Here is a 24454-nt window from a genome sequence, read left to right on the forward strand (position 1 = left end):
ACACACACACACACACACACACACACACACACACACACACACACACACACACAGTAGAAGGGAGGGAAATCCCAGGAACAATCCTCATGTCTGGGCTGAGAAATGATGCCTAGGGATACCTGCTATCAACCGAAGGGGTTGAGAAGGAATTGTCTTACTAGGCCCTGGGTGAAGAGACAGGCGTGGGCTCTGAGTGCCCACTGGGCAGAGAGTGGCCGGGTGGGGCTGGAGGCCGTTGTAGAGTTACTTTCCCAGAACTGGCCCCACCGTTTCCTCTTGGAGAAGTGCATTGTGCAGACTTAAAATCCCTTCCCTGTGTGGTTCCCCACAGGAATTCCTCCTCTAAAATAGCTTTTGATTTCTTGAAAAGGAAAGAGGTATTTATCTGCCAGGTACCAGCCCCACCACCTGCCTCTCCCGAGAGCCTGGCCTTCACTCACCCATTGGAGCAGCCAGCTCCAGCGAGGGCCTGGCCTTGCTGGCTTTCCTCTGTTCCGTTCACCCTCTGCCCCAGCCCTCTCTGTCCTACACCCTAGAGACTCCCCTGTGGGACCTGCCCAGAGGTTGGTGGATCACAAGAAAGTCCCTCTGCAGAGAGGAAAGGAATGAGAGTTGAGACCCAAACCGTTATGTATCTATCTTCTCGGGGAATTGAAGTATTTTAGACATGGAGGGAGTGGCCTCCTCAAAAAAGCAGCTTGGCTTATTTTTTTCCATCAGGTACTTTGTTCTAGGCCAGACCTTGTCTTAAAAAACAAAACAAGACAAACAAAAAAGACCTGGCACGATTTGAGAGAACTAGATAGAAGTTTAGGGCTGGAGAGGCTCAGTGATTAGTAGTGCATACCACCCTTGCCGAGGACCCAAGTTCAGGTCCCGGCACTCATAGCAGATGGCTCACAATCTCCTATAACTCCAGCTCCAGAGGATCCAAACCCTCTCCTGGCCTCTTTGGCACCTGCACACCCACACACAGAAACACACATCTGCACAGAATTAGAAATAAAGATAAATATAAAAAAGACATTCAGTATGTATGTGGGACAGGCTGTCCTTTTAGGAAGATGCAATGAGATTAATTTCTTAGGGCGGAGGAAGTATTGGTGAGTAAAATGCTTGCCATGCCTGCGTCACCTGAGTTTGAATCCCCAGAGCCCACTGAAAGCCAGGTGAGGTCGTGTGCGTCTGTACTCTCGGGGTTCCTACAGCAAGATGAAAAGCAGACAGGAGAGCCAGGCAGTGGTGGTGGCACATGCCTTTAATCCCAGCACTCAGGAGGCAGAGTCAGGCAGATCTCTGTGAGTTTGAGGCCAGACCGGTCTACAGAGCGAGATCCAGGACAGGCACCAAAACTACACAGAGAAACCCTGTCTCGAAAAAAAAAACAAAAGGAAAGAAAGAAAAGCAGACAGGAGAGTCCCCAGGAGCTGATGGGCCAAGGCTGGCATACACAGGGTGAAACACACACACACACACACACACACACACACACACACACACACACACACACACACACACACACAGAGGCGGGGGGAGGAATGAAAATAAATTCCTAAAGAAATGATCATAATCAAAGTGATGTCAAGTTGCTGTGTGAGATTATCTAACTTGGCGTTGGCATGCTGGTACACACCTATAATCTCAATAACTGGGAGGTGGAGGCAGGGGGATCTGGAGTTCAAGGCCATGATAAGCTGCCCAGGGAGTTTGAGACCGGAGTTTGAGACCAGACTGTGCTGCATAAGACCCTGTCTGAAAAACAAAAAAAAAAAAAATGTCTCTAATTCAGTAATCTGAAACAGGAGGATTGTGAGTTGGAGTCCAGCACAGGCTGTACAGTGAGACCTTGGCTCTCAAACTTAAAAAAAAAGAAAAAAGATTCTCTAAATATGGACTCTCAAATTATGCACCTATCTTATTGGACCAGTCCATAGGTTACTTGAGGTCCACACTTAATTTAAATTCATTTTTAAAAAAAAACACACTTTCATGTGTCCATGAGCAGAAATAATTTGTTCCCCCGAGACAAAGTTTCTCTGTGTAGCTTTGGTGCCTGTCCTGAATCTCGCGCTGTAGACCAGGCTAGCCTCGAACTCACAGGAATCCACCTGGCTCTACCTCCCGAGTGCTGGGATTAAAGGCGTGCGCTACCACCGCCTGGCAGCAGAAATAATTTTTAAAAAGCACCAATAATGAAAGGCAGAAACCATCCAAGTGATCTCTGAGAGAAGAATAGACAGTAACACAGTGGATGAGCTGTCACACAGCTGTGAAAATGGAAGTCCATGGACGAAGCAAGCGAAAACAATCAAGGGAGAGAATTTCAAATGCATCCTGGCACCATTTTTATAAAATAGAGAAAATCCGGGCAGTGGTGGCACTTGCCTTTAATCCCAGCACTCGGGAGGCAGAGGCAGGTGGATCTCTATGAGTTCGAGGCCAGCCTGGTCTAAAAAGTGAGCTGCAGGAAAGGCGCAAAGCTACACAGAGAAACCCTGTCTCGAAAAACAAAAATAAATAAATAAATAAATAAATAAATAAATAAATAAATAAAAACAAACCCCAAAGCCAGTGTAGGGGTGTCTGTATGCTGAAGGAGGGGGTGTAGAGGGGAGGACAGCAGACAGACCCTATAGATGCAATGGTTTGGACAGTATCCTGGATAAACAATCTCAGTCTTTCCCATGCTCTCCCTCTTGTCTTAGCAGCTAGCAGGCACCCCTCTTCTCGTGAGGTACTGACTGCATCCACTTCATTACTACATTCTTAAAAGTCACGGACAAAGTGGGTGTCAGTTCAGCATTGGCTCTCTGGGGCCTTGGTGCTCTGGGCAGCACGTGGTCCTCTTGTGTCTATAGCAGAGTCTTCTCTTCTGAGCTCCGCCCTCTCTTGGTCACCCACCATATCTTTGGCCCACCTCCTGCTTCCACTTTTGTATTAATGGCTTCAAATCTGATGCTTGGCTCACGCTCCTCCCCTGCAGCCAGCTGTCCCCTGGCATGTTCGGCGTCCCCTCAGGTTTATCACCTTAACTCAGTGACCCCCCTCCCCCAGAATGTCCTCAGATGATGCCACCTGTCAGGCAGGACTCAGAGGAAGATGAAGGCCCTCTCTACCTTCTTCCCCATCACCCAACAGCATGGACCTGTCTGGAGTCTCTGTCCACCAGGGTTCCTCCCCATCACCGGGCCTATAGCACGACTCTTAAAAGTTCTTATTAATAAAAACAAACAAACCCAGAGCCAGGTATTTGGGTGATCAGAGACACAACAGGCCACAGCTAACCTCACCTCGCCAATGCCTCAGCCAATCCTGTTTCCTCAAACTGAAAGCCTCTGTGTCTTCATCCAATGGATCTCAGCTGAACTGCTGCTCAAAAGCCTAACAGCTTAGCCAGCTCTAGTTCCTGGTTTTCACGCCTTAAATACCTTTCTGCTTCCTGCCATCACTTCCTGGGATTAAAGGTGTGTGTGTCACCATGCTTGGCTATACCCAGTGTGGCTTTGAACTCACAGAGATTCAGATGGATCTCTGCCTTTGGAATGCTAAGATTAAAGGTGTGCCACCATTTTCTGGCCTCTGTATCTAGTGGCTTTTCTGTTCTCTGACCCCAGATAAGTTTATTAGGATGCACCATATATTGGGGATACAGTATATTACCACACGGACCTCTATGTCTTCTTCCTGAACCTTCTTCTTCCCACATTCCTCTTCCTTTGGGCCTTCCTTTTCCTCCTCATCAAGGCTTGTTCATGAGTCATTTCTCCCAGGTTAGCAGGAAGTCTTACCTTGACCGGCTGCCGTAACCAAACACCTGAGCCTGGATAGGTTATAAACAACAGAAACATGTTGGTCACGGTTTGGGTGGTTGAGAGTCCCAGATGGCGCCAGTGGACCTGGCCTCTGTGAGGGACCTTTTCACATAGATGGCAGTGTCCTTCTCTGTCCTCATATGGAAGGAGGGAACAATGGGGACCTTTTATAAGAGTCTAACTTTATTCTGAAGGTCCTACTCTCATGACCTAATCACCTGTAAGGCTCCATCGTTTTATACTGTTGCCTGAGAATTAGATTTCAACACAGACTTTCTGTAGAAACACACACTGTCCATAGCAACTTATTTTCTCAACATTCTTACATCCTGATTATTTCCATCTACCATTTGAATATTCCTCCCTCCCTCTATCAGAGATTCAAGATGGAGACATTTGGCACCGATTACCCTAGAATTCCCTAGAACCATCTCCTCTCATCTCTACCCCCTCTTGACTCCCCAACCTGACTTCTTTCAGCTCCAGAAATCGTGAACTATGAGCCACTGGGACTGGAGGCCGACATGTGGTAAGTGGTGGCCTGGGATCCTTCCAGGAGCAGAAGGCCTCAGCCCCTGGTTTAGATGACATGCCATTGAGCATGTAATTTCTTAATTTCACACTCATAATTTTTAGCCTCCTAGTCTGTAATGCTCCAGGAGCATGAGACACGAAACCAGGAGGCAATGAGGCTGGGACCCATGGCCAGTTAGAGCTTTGTCATCAGGGGGGAGGCAGAGGCAAGCACAGGCTCATCCTGGGCCAGCCCCGACTGGGGTCTAGGTAACAGTTAAGTGAGCTCCATTGATCAGTCCATCAGGTGCTCCACAGGTGTATCCTATGTCCCAGGCAGATGTTTCTCTAGTAGTACCTGCTGTGATCAGTTCTTTACATATTTTATTTGAACACTGCTTTACAGTTGGCCCAGCTCGTGACTTGCCTTTCTAAGATCCTGCCACCTGTGAGGCTGTTATTATTATTTATTGTCCTCATTTTATAAGGAAAGTGGGCTCAGAGGTTAAGGGACATGCTCTGATGGCAGAGTCTGCAAAGACTCTAATTGCATTCGGGTCTGTTGCAGAGTGGGGTGGGAGGGAGGGGGCTTGAAATGGCATTCAGGGGCCACCTGGGAAGGAAGTGACTTCTCGGCCCTGCATGGTGACTGCCTTGGGGCTTTGAGGTTGGAAGCCACACAGCTCTGACATGACTCTCCTTTGCAGGAGCATCGGCGTCATCACCTACATCCTGTGAGTATCTCCGGCCTTGGGGTGCAGAGCTGCTTAGCTCAGGAGGAGTGAGGGGGGCAGGGGGACATCAGGAGTAGATGTGTCAAGTCCACAGAGCACCTGAGGCCGAGCTCGGAGCTCCACTTCATACACTTGAGCAGGGCTGGGAGTCTGGGAGAGCAGCCCTCGCCTCCTACACAGCTCGCTTCTAAATTCCTTTGTGGCAAGCTAGGGTGGCTCAGTTCAGCGTTCCGCAGGCTATATATGCTCACCGGAAGACCGTTGCTTCGCCAGAATCCTTGTGACAGCCATGAAGGCGCCTACACCTGCCCCATCCTCCTCCTCTTTTCTCTCTTCTCATCCCTAGGTCCTTTTTCCTCCCTCTCACACCCCCTTTCCTCCTCCTTTCTTTCCCCCTTTCTTGTCCCCATGTATCTGGTGACTTAAGTCACAGTTTCTGCGTATGTGATTTTGTGTGATTGATTGATTGATTGATTGATTGATTGATTGATTGATTTAGTGGACTAGGCCTCATCTGGGACAGGATACTAGCACTGTCTTTCAGTTTGTGTGGCTATGGGCAGGTACTTAACCTTTAGACCTGTTTTTCTTACCTGAAGATTAGGAATCACGGACTTCCTGCCACAGGAAGTGGGGTAGGTGGGCATAAGCCACTTGCACAAGTTTTAAAGGCACTGCTTTGGCTAGTGGACACTCAGCCCCTCGTAGGTTCCCAGTGGCTACCCTCTCATAGCCCACACAGAAAAACCTATTTTCATGGCATTTTCAGGGTAAATGCCCATAGCCAGGGCCAGTGTTCCACAGGTGAAGGAGTGTCCTCAGCAGCATAAGCTGGGAGCTCTGTACAGCCACACTGTGACTCCCCAGCTGTGGCTGAGACCCTCAACCCTGGCTGCACAGTAGATCTCTTAATACCTACTGTGGCCTGAGATCCACTCAGTTAGAATCACTAGGGGAGGGCCATGGCCCCAGCGGGCTCTGCTGCAGCCCGAAGGCCAAGGAGCCTTCCTCTGTAATTCTAGAGCCAGGGAAGTCACCTATTGGTTCTTAAATCTTGGGTTTCTTTAGTATTGTAGTTTTCACATTGAACTATTAAAGAATTCTACAGGCCACACAGTCTTCTTATGACTCCTTGAACTTGATATTTATTTTATTTTATATTATTTTTCTTTGTTTTGTTTTACTGTGTAGATCTGGCTTTATTTATTTATTTATTTATTTATTTATTTATTTATTTATTTATTTATTTATTTATTTTTGTGGTACTAGGAATTGAACCTAGAGTAATTTAACATAGCTAGGCAAATGTGCTACCACTGAATTATATACCTGGACCCTCTTAATTTTTTTTCTTTTGAGATAGAGACCAAATTGCCCAGGCAGACCTTGAACTTGTGAAGCTATATCAGCTTCCCCAAGAGCTGGGATTATAGGCCCCATGTGACCAGGCCTGGCTGTCACAGCTTCATTGAAAACCTATTTTATCAGAAGCACTGGGCCAGGAACTCAGGATCCTGACATGGAGGAGGGTTGGATTTTCTTGTCCTGGGCTCTGTGTCTGTGGGAGATACACCCCACAGTTAGTGTCACCCTGTGGGAGCATAGTTACATTGGAGGTTTGAGCACACGTCTATGAAACCCAGAGGGAGAGGCTGGAATTGTAGAAGGAAGGAAGGTTGGTAGGTAGGTAGGTAGGTAGATACATAGCTAGATAGTCAGACAGATATATTTGAACTGGGAGATATAGAATAAAATCAACTCCCTGGATAGTAAAGAGGTGGGTGAGGACACAGCACATGTGATATAGACCAATTTCTGGTCTTATGGAAACTGGGGACCTAGAACTCATTGAGAGTTATTTGTATTTTATCAATGACAGAAATAATGATCATTAATTCTACAGCCACTAGTATGGATCAGGGTTACAGAAGGCAGTTTATCTATTTCTTGTGGTACTCAGGATTGACCCCAAAGATCTTGTATGTGCTAGGCAAGCACTCTACCCCTGAGATACATCCACATTTATTGACTTTTTTTGAGATGGGGGTCTCACTGCGTAATTCTGGCTGGCCTAGACACTCTATGTAGACTACCCTAGTTTCAAATTCATAGAGATCCTTTCCCTGCCTCTGCCTTCCAAGTGCTGGGATTAAAGGTGTGCACCATCATGCCTTAGCCTTCCCTTGGTCTTTTGAGACAGACTTTCTCTATGTAGCTCAGGCTGGCCTTGCTGTTCCCTGGGCTAAGAAAGCAGCAATGGGGACAGGAATGACTTCCAAGAGCTGTTTGATGAATAGAGACATTTCAGCCAGGTGAGATGTGGCGAAGGAACAGAAATAAAGTGCAGGGTGACTGCTCTTTCTAGCATGGTGTGGTTAATCCAGGTAGGCAGTGCGTGCATGGGGTTTATGCCTATCAAGGGTGTGTCTGGGTAGAGGTACCCGGTACTCAAGGGAAAGTCAAAATCACGAGCTGGTGCTTCAGGGGGTCCTTGTATGATACACCCTTGTCAAGCCCTGTGGGGACGAAATCTTGTACACCTTCTGTGCCTCTCAAGCTGTGCTCAAGTTGCTCCCTCGGTCTGGAAGTTCTTTCTAGAGCATCTCTGATGGTTGACAGCCTGTTCATTCTTTAAGATAGAGTGCAAACTTCAACCACCCTATGATGCTGCACCGCCCCCCCTTTCCCTGTGCTCCCCAACTTCTTTGTCTGGCCCCTTATTGTATTTTACTTTGTTCTGCCAGGGACTACTGTCTCTTCTTTTAGCTTCTGAGTCCATTAAACACAATCTCCCTGGGTCAGGTACTCAGTCGGAGGTCCAGAAAGTGAATTGAATTGGACCGCACTGAAAAGTCTATTGTTTGGTTGCCTGGAGAGAGCAAGCTGGGGTTCCCTGAGTCTGTTACTCCAATGTGTCTCTCCTTTCCTCTGTTACATGGGTCTTCCTCTGTTGTGCTCAGACTAAGTGGAGCGTCCCCCTTCCTGGGAGACACGAAGCAAGAAACACTGGCAAACATCACAGCTGTGAGTTACGACTTCGATGAGGAGTTCTTCAGCCAGACAAGCGAACTGGCCAAGGACTTCATTCGGAAGCTTCTTGTGAAAGAGACCCGGTAAGAGGATAAAGAAAGACTGTGGTTTCTCCGGTACTCATCCTTTCCTATTGCCTTCCAAAGACATGCTAATCTGTCTTCACTTGGTCATCTGGGCCATGTAGCCCAGTCTGGTCAGGTGCTGAGAAGTGTCACTGGCCATGACTTGGCATTTATCTTGTCATTTCGGTTTTTGCCTTCGTCTCCTCCTGCCAGAATACAAATGACTCTGTCTCCAGGAGCATACACATGTACGTGCTTGCATGCGGGTGTATTTGGAAATCATGGGTTATTGCGTGCAGTCTTCCCCATACGGATATAGGACTCTGACTTGAAAGACAAACAATGAGCATTTTGAGTCCTGTTCAAGTTGAGAGTGGAGGCAGAGAGGCCAGGATATTGGGAGAGATGAAGCATACTAATCCTACCCCTGCAACAGAGCCCAGGTTGAGCCTCATGGCTATATAGCCAAAGAAGGGGGATGGGCAAGAAACTCTGTAGAGAGCTGTGATGTAGCAGGAATCTTAAAAGTTCTTATTAATAAAATCAAACCTGAAGCCAGGTATTGGGGTGAATGCTGGAAGATCAGAGAGACAGAACAGGCCACAGCTACCTCACCTTGACAACTTCTCAGCCAATCCCGTTGCCTCATACTGAAAGCCTCTGAAACCTCATCTGAATGGATCTCAGCTGAACTGCTGCTAAAAGTCTAAAAGCTCCACCAGGCTCTAGCTCCTGGTCCTCACACCTTATATACCTTTTTACTTCCTGCCATCACTTCCTGGGATTAAAGATGTATGTCACCATGCCTGGCTGTTTCCAGTGTGGCTTTGAACTCAGAGATCCAAAGGAATCTCTGCCTTTGGAATGCTAGGATTAAAGGTGTGTGTGCCACCATTTTCTGGCTTCTATATCTAGTGGCTGTTCTGTTCTCTGACCCCAGATAAGTTTATTAGGGTGTACAATATTTTGGGGAACACAATATCACCACACTGTGACTTTTCTGTGTGAGTATCAGAGAAAGGCCTGGATGGGCAGGGGACAGGGTCATATGTCCTCTGGTTTTCACAGGCTTCAGAGAGAACCAGAGTGGGGTCCTGTGATATGCAGAAGCCCTGGTCTCCCTGTGTAGGCCAGTGCCGGGGTTGGAGTACCTACCTGTATGTAGAGCGATAAAGGACAGAGGAGATACCTAGGAGGCAAACACAAGAGCAGCCACCAGAGGCTTGGCACTGCAGAGCTGCCTTTCAGAGGAGTCTGGGAGCTCAACAGAGGGTGCCAATTAGGGTCTTCAACTTCGGAACTGAAGTTGAGGGATTGTGTGGTAAGGTGTCTCTATTGAGGTTTCTGCCTGGACCACTTTCCCTAGAGTACTGGAAATGCAGCCAGTTTTCAGCCCTGTCTGCAGCTGGCTTGAAGGCACAGCCCAAGAATGTAGAAAGGTAAGACATGGACCACTGCTCCCATCAATTGTCCTCATGGAATTTCTCTGTCTCCTCGTCCTCGTTGCAGGAAGCGGCTGACCATCCAAGAGGCTCTCAGACATCCCTGGATCATGGTAAGGGCATGGGAATGAATTCCAGTGAGCAGGAGGTCTCCCTTCAGCCCCCCCAGAGCTGGCTGTGGCAGTCAAATACAAACGGCTGTTAAGAGGCCTTTGCTTGATCTCGGCAGTGGTCAGGGGTCCTCAAGAGGCCTGTGCTTGTTCAAATGGGGTCATACTGGCTCAGTACTGGAGTGCTTGCCTCGCTTGCATGAGGCTGCGAGTTCCACCAGAGCACCGCAAAAACAAACCAACAAAAATAAATAAAATAGGCTTATGCTTCCTTAAGTTTGTATTTCATGGGTTCAGAGAGCCAATGGACCTATCACAGACCTCAGCTAAGACACGTTTCCTTCAGAGGCCAGCTTTCAAAATGTTCTTTGTTGGAGGTCATGTTGTAGCCAGATCTCTGGCCACTAAAACCTTGACTCTGTGATCGGGTACATTTCTTTTCCTGCCTTCTGGGCTCTCACTACAGGATGAAATGCAAGTCTGTCATGTAAGCTTCTTTAGGCACTGTGTGGCCTCAGGGATTGGGTCCTGAGACAGAGACCTGATGGGGAAGAGAAGCCGGATCTCTTAGGACAGCTCTGTTCCCTGTGAGAGGGTCAGGGCATAAAATGAATCCCCATAACCCGCCCGCAGTGGAGGGCCCACTGGTTTTTCACAGCCTGGGAGTTTGGCATGAAAAGCACATTGGGAGTGATAGAGGGACTCAGAACAAGGCTCCAGCCCCGGCTCTGTGGGCTGACTAGCTGAACACTCCTGAGACTACCTCCATTGTTCACAGAGAAGGCCCACAAAAAAGGATCTAAGTGTAGATAAGAAGGGTAGAGGCCTAGAGATGATAAATCCCTTTACTCCCTGGAGGATGGGGAAGACCAATAATCTTCCAAGTTGGGATGTGCCCAGAGCCCAAAGCTAGAGAGCCTCTTGGGCTCCTTTTTTGCTGAGCATGCTGCTTTGCCCAGGCTGCAGCGTCCTGAAAGGCAGATACCTTCAGCCTTCCTTCCTCTGCCTGCCGTAGCCTGCACGTTTCAGCCCTTGAGTGGATGTTTGCAGAGCCCTAGCTGCAGCCTGCTCATGTGTGCAAGCTTCTGTGAAATTCTATGTGTGTGGTAACCCTCTCTTAATGGCCATGGAACCCTTTTCCCTGAAGTAAGCATGCAGGCAGCACCCCCACATTCCTTAACGTCTCTTATGGTCTTGTTGGGGGAGCGGTGCTAGCCTCACCCTGGCTCTCCCTACCATGTCTTGACCCGAGCAATGAATGCCAAAGAGGCCATGTGTGTGCCTTCCGCCTGCAGCGTGGACTGCCCTGTGGAGCACATATCATGTTAATATTCTGGTTCTTCTGTCTGAACACCTACTAGTCAAAAGCAGAAGCCAGAGCCCCTGAGCAGTGGAAGACACAACCTGCCCAGCTGAAGACCAAACGCCTGAGAGAGTATACCCTCAAATGCCACTCAAGCATGCCCCCCAACAACACTTACGTCAACTTTGAGCGCTTTGCCCATGTGGTAGAGGATGTGGCTCGGGTGGACAAGGGATGCCATGCCCTAGCGGGAGCCCATGACACCCTGCAGGATGATGTGGAGGCCTTGGTCGCTATCTACAACGAGAAGGAGGCTTGGTACCGAGAGGAGAACGAGAATGCCCGCCATAACCTGTCCCAGCTCAAGTATGAGTTCCGTAAGGTGGAGTCCCTGAAGAAGCTCCTGAGAGAAGACATCCGGACCACAGGGGCCAGCCTCGGAGGCATGGCCAGGAAGCTAGACCATCTGCAGGTGCAGTTTGAGGCTCTGAGGCAGCAACTCTCGGCCGACATCCAGCGGATGCAGGAACTGGTGGGCAGCTCCCAGCTGGAGCGTGGGAACACGGATGGTTACGGTCTGGGCTCCATGTTCCACCAGGACACCAGTGAGTCCCTGTCGGAGCTGCTCAAGAGATCGCACACAGAGGAAATCCTGGCCGGCTTGAAGCTCTGAGCGCCAGAGTCTAGTCAGTAGTGCGTTCCCAGTGCTTTGCAGAAGCATGCTGTCTTCTACTCTACTGGGGCGTCCCACCGGAATTATCCTGCAGAGTGTGCATGCATTCTTCTACTCCCTCTAGAGTTTCCCAGCCACCGAGGTGCTAGTTAGTGATTTACTTTGCACTCCTTCACCAGCCTGGTTTTCTGAGGGGGCGCTGACACAGCAAGCTGAGCTGTGGAAACAATTAGAAAATACATCCCCGCAGCATGCCCTTCTCCAGGGGGTATCTGCCAGCCCCCAGGAGATACTTGATAACTCAGTAATGATGACAGACTGGCTCACCTCTCAGGTTCCGTCCGCATGCCTTGAGTGCAGATCTTGGGTAATGATCGACATAACTAAGAATAACTTAGTCGGCAGGTTGCTTTCCTGTTACAGAGTCGGGATTTTAAAATATACAGAGAAATATTAACTTTCTTTTAGATTGTCTTCTCACTCATCAAGTCTTTATGTCTGTGACCTTATTAAATTTGTAAAGCACTCTGTGAGATAAGAGGCTGGGATATAGCTCAGTTTCTAGAATGCTTGCCTAGCATCTGCAGAACCCTGGACTGTATCCCTAGCATAGCATAAACTGAGCTTGGTGGTACACACCTCTATCTGGTACTTAAGAGGAGGAGTCAGAAGGATTGGACAATTAGAGTTATTTCTGGCTATGCATTGTGTTTGAGTTAAAGGCCAGCCTGGGATATATGGGACCCTGTCTTGGGGTGGGGTGCAGCTCTGTGAGCTGAGAAAGTGAATGACAGTATTTTTACTATTCATTTCTCTGTAGCCAATGAAAAAATTGACTCAGAGAAGGAGAATGAGTTAGAATCATTCATAACCTGTTTGAAACCCATGTTTGAGGCAAGGTATGGAAGAAGTTTCGTGAGGCTTAGCTGTAAATATCCATCTTAATAGTAAAGTCATGATCCCAGAGGCTAAGGGGTCAACTTTACATTGAAAATGAAGATGAGAGGCAGACAACAAGGTGTTTATTCATATCTTCTGGGCCATGGGCCCTTAAGTGTGGGAAACCTCAGAGAGCTTTGGGAAGCACAAGGCTCATTGGTCTCTTCTAGCACCAAAACTTTGAGCATCAGGAGGTTTGTGTGATGTCATCTCCCTCTCCTAGGAGGAAGGCCCATCAGTACATCCATGCAGACAGCACATAGAATATGGCCCCTGAACCCCACATGATGCTAGGAGCTTGGGACTGGGGACAAACTGTGTTGTTTCAAGTACCTCCACAGCCTTGCAAAACACCCATAGTATTTTTATTAAATATCATTCTCAGGTTAGTGAGAAAACAAAGAATGTGACTTGTCCTGGGTCATCATAAGGTTAGTGATAAAAGTGGGAGCCTTCTGATGATTCCGTAGCTCTTTCTGACTCCCTTAACTGCTTGGACTCTAGGAACTTATGCTCTGCTTAAGGAGATGGGTGATACCCAAGTTCATCCATCCCTTCAGACATAGTTAGCAGGCACCTGCCAGTTTCCAAATAGCTGACTTGAGTCCGGGGATGTGGTGTCAAGTAATATCAAGCTGGTTTTCTGCTTCCCTGGAGTTCTCAGTTGAGTGATAGTTTCTAGCATTAATCAAGAATTCCATAACTGCAGAACTACAGCTGGTTCCCATGTTGTGAAAGAGAAGTAGGTAGCACTGCAAGGCCTACAGTCAGACAGACAGACAGACAGACACAGACAGACAGACAGACAGACAGACACAGACAGAGACAGAGACAGAGTGGAGTTGATCTGCTCAGGGCATGTATGGAGGACACTGGGGCTGTGGTCAGCTAAGGAAACCAAGGAGAGAGGTGTCCCCCATAGGGCCATCATATCAGTGTCCTGTGGTGAGAGGGAATGGAAAGAAAACTGAGGGAGAGAGAATGAGAGTTATAGAGTGTGGAGACAGCTGAGGACGAGCAGAACCAGCGGGACTTTGGCATGTTGAGGAGTTCATGGGAGAAATTCTCAGTGGGTAGCGCAGACTAGATCTTGATCTAACAAAGCCATTCTTTAGAATTATATATATTAATATATATATTATATATAATATATATTATATATAAGTATATATTATATATAATATATATTGATATATATATATTAATTAACAAGCTGGATCATATATCACATATATTTAATAACTGTAATCAAAATTATTTTAATCAAATATAAGAAACCACAATGCATGATATGTGATCATTTTATGGACAATTAAGAAAGAAAAAAAAATCCCGTCAAGGGCAGTCTCTAGGAGGTACTACACAACGAGAGGGCGACCGAGAGACAATGTCACCGTGCAGAAGGGAGAGCTGGAAACACACCCAGCTGCACTTGGACCCTGGGTGGAGAGGAAAAACTCAGAGCAGAAGGCCTTTGCACCATTACTCAGGGATTGGACCACCTCAGTGTGCAGCAGGAGAACCTCAGGCAGGGACTGCCGTACCCCACAGTCGAAGGCAGGGGGACCCCACCTGGCTCCCCAAAGCTATGTGGTCTTTTCTCCCGGTGACCTGCTTCATCCAGGCCCACGGTAATGAGATGCCACATTGATCAATACTGCTGATGTCTGAGGTCTGACATTGCACATCCTGGAATCAAGGAAAGATTACAGAACACTGTGCCTCCCCCTAAAGACAAATGACTGCAATTGCTTCAAAGTCCTGTATGCCCCGCCATGGAATGTTGCATACTTGTTTGGTACAAGACACTATGAATATTAAAGGTTCTTTTGATTGCATCAACATACCTTGACCTCTACATCTGGTTTCCGAAGAAGAAGAAGGCAGCCATGGATGAAAAGATGCTCAATGAACCATCTTTGAAGGCCAAAGTAAATGCAAGAAGATTTAAGTGATGACTTGATTAGGGAGGACGGGGAAGGAAGGCAGAGCTGGTTTTCTTGGGTTTGTGGAGTCAGCTACTCTGTTCACGCAGAGAGGGTCCTCAGAGGTAAACTACCCAATCCTCTCCCCGTATCACAGTTTACAGGGCAGCACTTGCCCAAAGTCACACGGCTGTCAGCCCCTGAGCTGGCTCAGAGCCATAAGTGGTTTCCTTCCCCACAGTGAAATTGTCCTCTGTGTTCACGGCCAGTCCCTAGTGACAGGGTCTCCTTTAGATGCTTTATAACCAGACCCTTAACTGAACCAAGACAAAGTGAACCGAGAGAAGCACCCTGAAACTGTCAGGGAAGTTAGAGAAGACTGTGTGACTTTCCTGTTTCACCTGCCAGACAAGCTCCTTTCTCCTGAGGTATCACAACGTGATGCGAAGGGGCGTCTGAGGAGGCCCAGGAAATGAGGGCAGCCAGTGGACCCGTTTGCTCCTTATGGGCTCACAGCTGGTATTTGAATAGCCCCCTGGAGCACAGGGCTGTCATGGCAGGAGGGTGTGTGTAGGGTGAGTGGAGTGTCTCACTGGGACCTAGAGGAAGGAGGCTCAGGATCGGCACACTGCTCCACGAGCCGCTGCCACCATGGAAGCTTTTGCATTCAGGGAGGATATATTTATATATGGGGGTGCACATATGCAGACAGGTGTTCACATTCTATCCATATGTGTGCTTGTGGAAGCCAGTGGCCAACCTTGTTATTCCTCTGGAGACGTCTTCCTTGGTTTATGTCTTAGGGTTTCTGTTACTGTGAAGAGATGCCATGACCAAGGCAAGTCTTATAAAGGAAAACATTCAATTGAGGTGGCAGCTTATAGTTTCAGAGGTTTAGAGTCCATTATCATCATGGGAAGCTGGGCATCTGGGAGTATGGCAGCGTGCAGGCCAACATGGTACTGGAGAGGTAGCTGAGGGTTCTACATCTTGCAGGCAAGAAGTGAATTGAGACACTGGGTATGGCTTGAGCATATATGAGACCTCAAAGCCCGCCTCCACAGTGACACACTTCCTCCAACAAGGCCACACCCACTCCAACAAGGCCACACCCCCTAATAGTGCCACTCTCTTTGGGGGCCATTTTCTTTCTAACTACCAGTTTATTTTTGATAGAGAGTCTCACTATATAGCCCTGGCTGGCCTGGAATTCACTATGCAGACCAAACTGGCCTATAACAGAGATTTGTCTCTGCCTACTCAATGTTGGGATTAAAGACGTGTGCCACCATGCCTAGCTCATCTCCCTTGTTTTTTGAGATGGGGTCTCACTGGGACCACATCGACAAGGTTAGCTAAGCCATTGAGCCCCAGGGATCTGCCTCTTTGGGCCCCCAAAGCACTGGGAGCATGAGTACATTCTACCATGTCTGGCTTTTTACAAGGATTTGGGGGATCAGACTCAGGTGCTCATGTTTGTGCAATAAGCGCTGTGCTGACCCAGGCATCTCCCCAACCCTCATGGAGGATTTTTAACTTACCAGACTTTAAAGCTTGGCTTCACGCTCAGTTCAGACACCACCCTAGCTGTCAGGGAAAGTGTATCATCTCCCCCAAAAGCAGCTCCTAAGGAAGTTGGGAGGTGGGTCCTGGGACAGGCAGCTGTCCTGTCCTGAGGCAGCTACAGCCATGGCTGTCCTGTGTATGTCAGGAAGGGTGGCCACAGTTGGCAGTGGATGTTTTTGCAGATTCTGAAGGCTGACAAGAAGAGGTGGAGCGGAGCAGACTGAGTGATCATAGGAACCAGGGACTTCTCCTTAGCTTCTCCTCCTCAGGTGACAATGTGACGATGGTGGCTTCCAGCTGAGGTGGCTGTGTGCCCAGGTGTCACCACCCTGTCACTGTCAACCCTTTAGAAATGTCTGTGGAACGGAATGGCTTTTCTCCTCTGTGAAGTCCTTGGCCTGTGGAGAAGGTTCTTGGCCCTGGAGAAGAGAGGCAGTAGCGGGCACACTGGAGTTGCAGGGCCCGTTCAGTTGAACAAACCCTCGCTGTGTTCTGGTTCTCGTGGGAGAGGACATGGCAACCCTTGGATAAGAGGCGCAGTGGACTTAGTTCATGGGTGGTAGGGAGAGGTTCTTTAGTGACGTAGTCACTGGTAAACCCATCCAGGCTCCTGTAAACAAGCCTCATGAGTCTCATCGGGACACACACACACACACACACACACACACACACACACACACACAACTTGAAAGTAGAAGAGGCACTAGTTACAAAGAGGAAGAGAATTAGTACAAGAGTGGAGGAGAAATGAGAAGGATTAATAGTGTGTGTGAGTGTGTGTGTGTGTGTGTGTGTGTGTGTGTGAGAGAGAGAGAGAGAGAGAGAGAGAATATGATTGAAATACATTATGTACATGTATGAAAATGCATAATGAAACCATTTACTAAATGAATATATGCTAATAAAAACATTTTTAAAAGCTACCTCAAAGTGGAAAAAAGACTCAGTATCAAGCCAATGGGATCCAGTCAATGGGAGGTGGGAAAGACTTGGTAAGCAATCGTTTAGAGCAGTGTTCTCAACCTTTCTGACGCTTCGACCCTTTAATACAGTTCCTCATGCTGCGGATCCCCAACCATAAAATTTTCATTGCTACTTCATAACTGTAATTTTGCTACTGTTATTAATCATAATGTAAATATCTGTGTTTTCCAATGGTCTTAGGCGACCCCTGTGAAGGGGTCATTTGACTCCCACAGGGGTCGTGACCCCCAGGTTGAGAACCACTGAGTTAGAGGTATAAGACACAGCAGAGCTGAGTTCTGGTGGAGGCAGCGCATGAAGAGAACAGAGGGCTGTGGAGGTCTTGGGCAGCTGCCTCATCCCGGAGTCACCTGCTCCCTCCCGTGTTGGTAGGAAGAAGGTCCGGGGCAGGATCTGGAGGGCTGAGCACAGATTGGATCAGGAGCTTGGAATCGTTGAGTGACAGTTGGAAAGGGGAGGTTCCAGAGAGCAAGGAGTTTTTGTCTGTAACATTATAAAGGGAAAATTCCAAAACCTACACAGAAGTATGAAGGAATGGTATGGTGAATTCTGTGTGTCGCACCTTATTTCAGCAGGGATCAAGTCCAGGGCAGTGGCTTCATCTCCTACTCCTGCTTCTTTTGAAGCATTTAAAATACTTTAAAGCCAGCCGGGCGGTGGTGGCGCACGCCTTTAATCCCAGCACTCGGGAGGCAGAGGCAGGCGGATCTCTGTGAGTTCGAGGCCAGCCTGGGCTACCAAGTGAGTGCCAGGAAAGGCGCAAAGCTACACAGAGAAACCCTGTCTCGAAAAACCAAAAAAAAAAAAAAATACTTTAAAGCAAACTTTAAATGTATTCAACTCCTAAGGCCCCCTCCCTCTTTTGAGACATCTTGCTGTTTAGTCCAGCCTGGCCTCAAATTCAAATTCACAATCCTCCTGCCTCAGCCTACCAAGCGCTGAGGTTATGGGTGTGTGCCACCAAGCCTGGCAGGACCTTCCTCAGGTGCCTTCCACTCTTCGTTTGAGACCAAGTCTCTCATTCTCCTGGAACTTCACCAAGGAGGCCGAGCTAGGTGGCCTTTGGGCTTCCAGGGATTCACCTGTCCCCTCCCCCCCCCTCTGTTAACTAGAGTTACAAGTGCATGCGACTGTGCCCAGAATTTTATGTGGGTCCTGGGGGGTTGAACTCAAATCCTCATGCTTGTGAGGCGAGCCTTTCCTGATGTTGTCTTTTCTGTATCATTATTGTGTCGTCATCATTCCGCCGTCCCTTTGTAAACTTACACCCTCCTCCCACGGCCAGGGTATCTGTGACATTCAGTTGGTTTGTTCCTATCAGGACCCAAGCACGGTTCACTCATGGCCTTTAGTGGATGCCTTTCAGTTCTCTTCAGGACACAGGAGGGAGAGTTTTGGAAAGTTTTTTCTTGGAAACAAAAATTGCTCAGAAGACAGAAAGTCTGGCAAAGAGGATTAAACTAATGTCCATGTGTCTGTGCTGAAACCTAACAGGAAGATGAGGCTAGGCCAAGCACGGAGAGGAACCTTTTCACTTCCTCCCATTGGCTGATCACTGCAGGGTCAGCTCTGGGGCACCCGGCTTTTCTGCACACCATACCCAGGCAGGAGGAGGCAGAGACACCCACACAATTGTCACCTGCATCTTCTTGGGAAAACAAGTATTTGCCAGCAGAGCCCAAACCCCAGCCAGCAAAGGGAGGGGAAGAGGTGTCCCCTGGAGGGAGACTTGCCTGAGAGAAGGGAAGTCTGCCAGGCCCAGAGTGGCAGTCCAGGGCAGGATAGAGAAATGGCTGCTCCTGCCTTTCTGCGGAGTGTGGGGCTGTCAGGATGGCCCAGATGGAGGCTGGAAGAGCTCGTCTATTTGCAGCACCCGTGGAAAGCCTGGTATTTAGGGAAAAATCACTGGAGAGGGTGCCGCAGTTCCTTTCACACATCTTGGGGGTGGCTGCTGCTGCTGCTTCCTCTCCCTGCCCTGTGGAAGTCATTTTAGACCCTAGGGACACCCCCCTGGGCTGTGTCAAGGACATTTGCATCTGTGTCAACAAAGCCTGACCCCAGCTACAGCTTTCTGTTTTCCCACCTTACTTTCTGACCTTTTTTGCAGACACTAGACAGACATTCCTAGGATCCTGGTCAGAAATGCCTGGGCTCCCTGGTGTCAGTGATAGGCCGTAACTGGAAGATAGGCACTCACTGTCTATCGGAAGAGGAAGGAGCAGGAGGCAGACACAGCCCCAGTTCAATAGAAACAATGCCACATTCCTTCCAGGGACAAGTCTCACTGCAGAATTTATGTCTCTGACTTTCCAGGCTGAGATGACAGCCTCAGCCTTTTAGAGACTCTTAGCCACCAAGAACCCATTAATGAGGAAAGGCTAAGCCTGACAGATTCATGGCTTAGGTGGCCTCTTCCTTGAAACTCACGTGGCTGTGTGTAGCATATAGAGTGGCCCAGAAGTAATTGTCACCTCCTGTTGATGGGCCTGGGAGTAGGTCCGCATGACATTTCATGTGGGCCTCTGCTCAATGAGTGACATTGTTGAGCCCGCAGGAAGTGGGGGTTTCCTTAATAGGATCCCCCTGGCCTCTGTGCTGTCTCTCCAGCTATGGGGGTAGGGGGAAGAGGTGGGAATGAGCCATTTCTCTTCTAGGTGAGGAAACCCATCAGTAAGTACCTAAGAAGTCCCTTCTTTCCCCAAGTCTACTGATCTACTGATTCAAATTTCCTTATGAAAAACAAATACACCCTATCAGGATGAGGCTCAAAGGTCATTTATGGCTGAGTGAATTACACCTCTAAATGGTATTATGATAGCTGAGCAAAGAGCCCTGGGCCTCCTATTGGTAGGTGTGAGCAGGTCCCAGGTTTAGGATTTCTTGATTATATTTATTTGGTGTGTGTGTGTGCGGTGTGTGTGTGTGTGTGTGTGTGTGTGTGTGTGTGTGTGTGTACATGTGTACATGTGCATGCAAATGCCCCATGGCCCATGTGTGGAGATCAGTTTTTGTCACATGAAACCTGGGATTGAACTCAGGTCATCAGGCTTGGCAGCAAGCACCTTTACCCACTGAGTCATCTTGTTGGCCTGGACCTGGGATTTCATTCCAGTTTGTCCTGTCAATAGCTCAGGGAATCAGTTCAACCATGCAACTGGTAAGTGAGAGCACCTTAGGGAGGAGGGGGGTGAGGGATGACCTGGGGGTATAGACAAGGACACAAGCAAATCCCAGTGTCCTCAGGTTGCTCCCCACCCCCCAAACTCCCAAGTTGACATCATCGGGTTCCACACACAATAAAAGAGCAGAGCACACGAGGCTCTAGTGATATCAGAGTCAGCAATATTTCCTGAAAGATGTCTGAGTTAGGCTTTGAGATATTTGGGGGTATGGGCTGAAGTAGTCCTGGGATGGGCCTCCTGCCAGATGCCAGTCCAAAGCTGTGTGGATGGTCGTGTACACTGGCTTCCTTCTGGTGTCTGGTGCTGTGAGGGGAAAGAGAGCAGAGCTGTGCTCTGAATGTGCTTAGGGAGCACAGCTCTGAAGAGCCTGTGGGCTGCCTTCTGTAGCTCTCAACTATGACAGCATCATCAGAGCAGAAACAAACAGTCGCATGGGCCTGAGGGATCATCCTGGACAGTTGTCCTTGGGACTGCAGGGTCCTTTGAGAATCCATGGAGGCTATCAACTGTCTTTGGAACCATTGCTTGCCTACACACACACACACACACACACACACACACACACACACACACACACACACACACTTTTGCCCCCATAAACAATATATCATAAACTGTGCAATTCAGTGGTTCTTAGTATTTTTACAAGATCATACAGTCACTGTCGCTTTCTAGTCCCAGAACATTTTTATTAACCCAGAAGGAAAACCTATTTTTAAGGCTGGAGAGGTGACTTCGCAGGTAAGCGTACTTGCTACTTTTCCTGAGGACCTGAGTTGTATCCCCAGAACCCACATAAGGTGTTGGCTTCCCATAGAGCTGGAGTTACAGGCAATTCTGAGCTGTTCAACATGGGTGCTGGGACCCATACTCGGGGCCTCTGGAAGAGCAGTATTTGCTCTTAACCACTGAGCCTTTTCTCCATCCCCCTTCATTTTATTTTTAATTATGTGTATGTGGAAGGGGGAAGGTACATGTGAGTCAGGTGCCTAAGGTGGCCAGAGCCATTGGGTCCCTTGTAGCTGGAGCCACAGGTGGCTGAGAGCGGCTGGACATGAGTGCTGGGAATCGAATCAGATCCTTTGCAAGAACAGTGTGCGCTCTTAACTGCTGAGCCTTCTTTGCGGCCCCAGGAAGCATTCTTCCACAGTCATTCCACATTCTCTCCTGGCCCCAGCTAGTAACCTAATCTGTTTCCTGTCTCTACTTATCTGTCTCTTCCGGCCATTTTATACAAATGGAATCACACAGAGTCAGTCTTTTGTGTCTGGCTTTTTTCTCTTAACACATTTTCCAGCTTTATTCATGTTTATCGTGGCCCAATACTTCACTTGTTTTCATAATGAATACTAATTAGTGTCACATTGCATGGATATATGCCATGTTTTGTTTATCCAGACATCGGCTGATATGCTTTTGGTTGTTTCCACTTTTTTTTTGGATCTTAAGAATAATACTGCTCTGGACATAAGGGTGATCTGGCTGTAATGTCTGTTGCTGCACTGAAGTTGATCTGGCTGACTGGGTGGCTGTCCCTTTCCTCTCTCAGTATTCCATGTGCGTGTCTCCCAAAGCTAGGTACGTGGTCAAAGATGGCTTTCCCTGTAGGGAGGACTGTTCTGTCAAGGATATAAGAGTAGTTCTGCTCTTCTGTTAGAACCTTCAAACAAACTCTGAAGAAAGGTGCCAGAGCCTGAGAGATGGCTCAGCAGGTCAAGGCCCTTGCTGCCAAGCCCGAGTTCACTTCCTGAGACCCACGTGGTGGAAGGAGAGAACCGGCTCCTGCAAGATGCCCTCTGACCTCCATCCGTATCTGCCGCATCCCCACTGGTAAATAAATACATGTCATTAAACAAAAGAGTGGGGCTACTCTGACCATTCATATACAGGTTACACTTGTAAAATCAACAAACCATTTTAGGATGTCCACAGACTCCCCAAAACCTCTCTCTTCAGCTAGGAAAACCTCACTTTACTATCTTACAAAAGGGGGACATTTAAAAGGAAATGGAGAAGGATAACGACAATCATTGTATTGCTGCTTGCTGAGTGGTCCTGGATCAAGTATTTCACATCCATGGGTTCATTCCGCCCTGTCATATGCATCTCAAGATTACAGGCGAGACAGCAGAGGCTCAGAGAAGTGGTGGTGAGCTTTCTGCAGTCAAAGACGTGAGCTGTGTCGTGACTGCCCAGTGGTGAAAGACGACTGTGCATCTGTCCTCATTTGACCCTCCCTACCCCACCCCACCCCGTCAAAGCCCCCATTTCCTTCCATTTCTTAGTACTAGAGGAGTACCAGTGCCACGGCTACCAATAGGCATGCATCTCACCAAAACCAGAGTCCCTCCAGTCCTCCTTGCCTCTCCCCAAAGTAATACTGATGGCTCCTGCTTCCAGTTTTTCTCACTTAGAGATGGCAATGATGTCTCTGCCTGTCTGTCTGTCTCTGTATCTGTCTGCCTGTCTCAGTCTCTCTCTCTCTCTCTCTCTCTCTCTCTCTCTCTCTCTCTCTCTCTCTCTGTATATGCATGCACTACACTGTGGTAATAATAGCTCAGGGACACCCAGGATATCTTCTGGGCAGTGAGACATTTGTAACATCACCCTTGCTGCGACATTCGACATTCCCGCTGCATGCCTTGCCGGGGAAGGAGGTACACCAGGGGCAGGCTGAGGACGGTGTGTAGTCCAAGATCTTTGGGGACGTGGGTAGCTGCCATTTGAAACTCACGCCGTTCTCTCTCTCTCAGCCGGTGGACAACCAGCAAGCTATGGTGCGCAGGGAGTCCGTGGTCAACCTGGAGAACTTTAAGAAGCAGTATGTCCGCAGGCGGTGGAAGGTGCGTCAGGGCTTGGGGTGAAGGGCAGGGCCCTAGTGGGGCCTCCCTGCTTCTCTCCAGATCTCTCGGCACATTTTATTTACCTGGTGGTTCTCCTCTCTCTTCCCTCAGCTCTCCTTCAGCATCGTCTCCTTGTGCAACCACCTCACTCGCTCCCTGATGAAGAAGGTACACTTGAGGACAAGCGAGGACCTGGTGAGTACGTGCAGAGCCCTTGGCTTGGGCAACTCCTGGACTGTGGGAGTGGATGGAGGAGGACAGTAACTGTTTCCAGCTTCTTCTGCCCTGGAGGCTGCAGGAGACCAGCAGAGGGATATGTTTGAGGGACCATCAGGCATCCTTTCCTATGGGCTGTCCAAGGGACTGCTGCCGCCTCTCCACCCCAGCCCTCCAGCCCCTACCCAAGGACCAGCAGCCCTTGGGGAACTGTGGAAATGAGTCCCATAGACCATCCAAAATTTGTTCTGGCCAAGTCTGATGGTGCACACCTATAATCCAAGCACTGGAGAGGTGGAGGCAAGGGTGCAGGCCAGCCTAGGTGACATGAGACCCTATTCCAAACTACCCCACCTCAAAAAGTTCATTTCTGACAAACCCCAGTTCTTCTTTAGAACGGGAGTTTCATACCCTCTGTACCTTTCTCTTTCTAGTTTGCTTTAGACTATCTGTATTGATAACATTTGATGATATGTTTACTTGTTATATATTTTTTTTGTTTATTTACTGGTTTTTTTTTTTTTTTTTTTTGAGTACTAAGAATTGAACTCTGGGCCTTTAATATGCTAGGCAAATGCTATACCATTGAGCTACGTCCCTGGCCCTTTAGTGGATGTTTAAAACAAGAGGCTTATAATGGAATATACTCATCAAGGGGGTGGCTTCTGGGTGCTTGTCTTCCAGAATTCAGATCTGCCACTTACTTGCTTGCTGTGTGGCCTCCAAGAGGTTACTTAATTTCTCTGTTCCAAAATGTCATCATTTGTAAAATGGGGATGATAACAGTTCCTACCTCGTTGGACAGTGATTAGGCTTAAGTGATGTCCTTTCCTTAATGCCTGTGGGTAAGTGCTCAGTGTGTTAGCAATTGTTACTGCTGCTTAAAATCCTCGAGTAGTTCTTGAAATGGGCATCAGTGTTAACACTGCAGTTGGTAGGGGTGCCCTGGGGTAACTTCTCCCTCTGCATTGAGTGGAGAGAGCAAGGGGTGTCTGGAAGGTATAAATTATGAGAAAAGGTGACTCTTTGCTCAGCAGGGGACAGGAAAGCAGCTGCCTGGCAGTGGCCCTGTGTAAACCGAAGATGCTTAGCACTAGTCCCGCACCCGGCTGCCAGC

General features: G+C 48.4%; 1 protein-coding gene across 7 annotated transcripts in view; it reads left to right on the plus strand.

The window, feature by feature from the left end:
- The window catches only part of Dapk2 (death associated protein kinase 2), a 127758-nt gene that overhangs the window by 99665 nt on the left and 3639 nt on the right, over nt 1-24454 (plus strand). For 5 of the 7 annotated variants that reach the window (XM_076576542.1, XM_042281167.2, XM_042281165.2 and 2 more), the window contains 5 exons: nt 4293-4341; nt 5033-5059; nt 8020-8172; nt 9664-9709; nt 11068-13754. In XM_076576542.1, coding sequence (XP_076432657.1) covers nt 4293-4341; nt 5033-5059; nt 8020-8172; nt 9664-9709; nt 11068-11682 — 890 coding nt within the window. In that variant the 3' untranslated portion in view covers nt 11683-13754. Of the gene's footprint in view, nt 1-4292; nt 4342-5032; nt 5060-8019; nt 8173-9663; nt 9710-11067; nt 13755-23031; nt 23122-23232; nt 23317-24454 lie in introns of those variants that run through there. The other 2 variants (XM_076576545.1, XM_076576544.1) reach the window with 1 other exon arrangement.

The sequence above is a fragment of the Peromyscus maniculatus genome, chromosome 7 (assembly GCF_049852395.1).
Source record: "Peromyscus maniculatus bairdii isolate BWxNUB_F1_BW_parent chromosome 7, HU_Pman_BW_mat_3.1, whole genome shotgun sequence".
NCBI classification, from domain to species: Eukaryota; Metazoa; Chordata; class Mammalia; order Rodentia; family Cricetidae; genus Peromyscus; species Peromyscus maniculatus.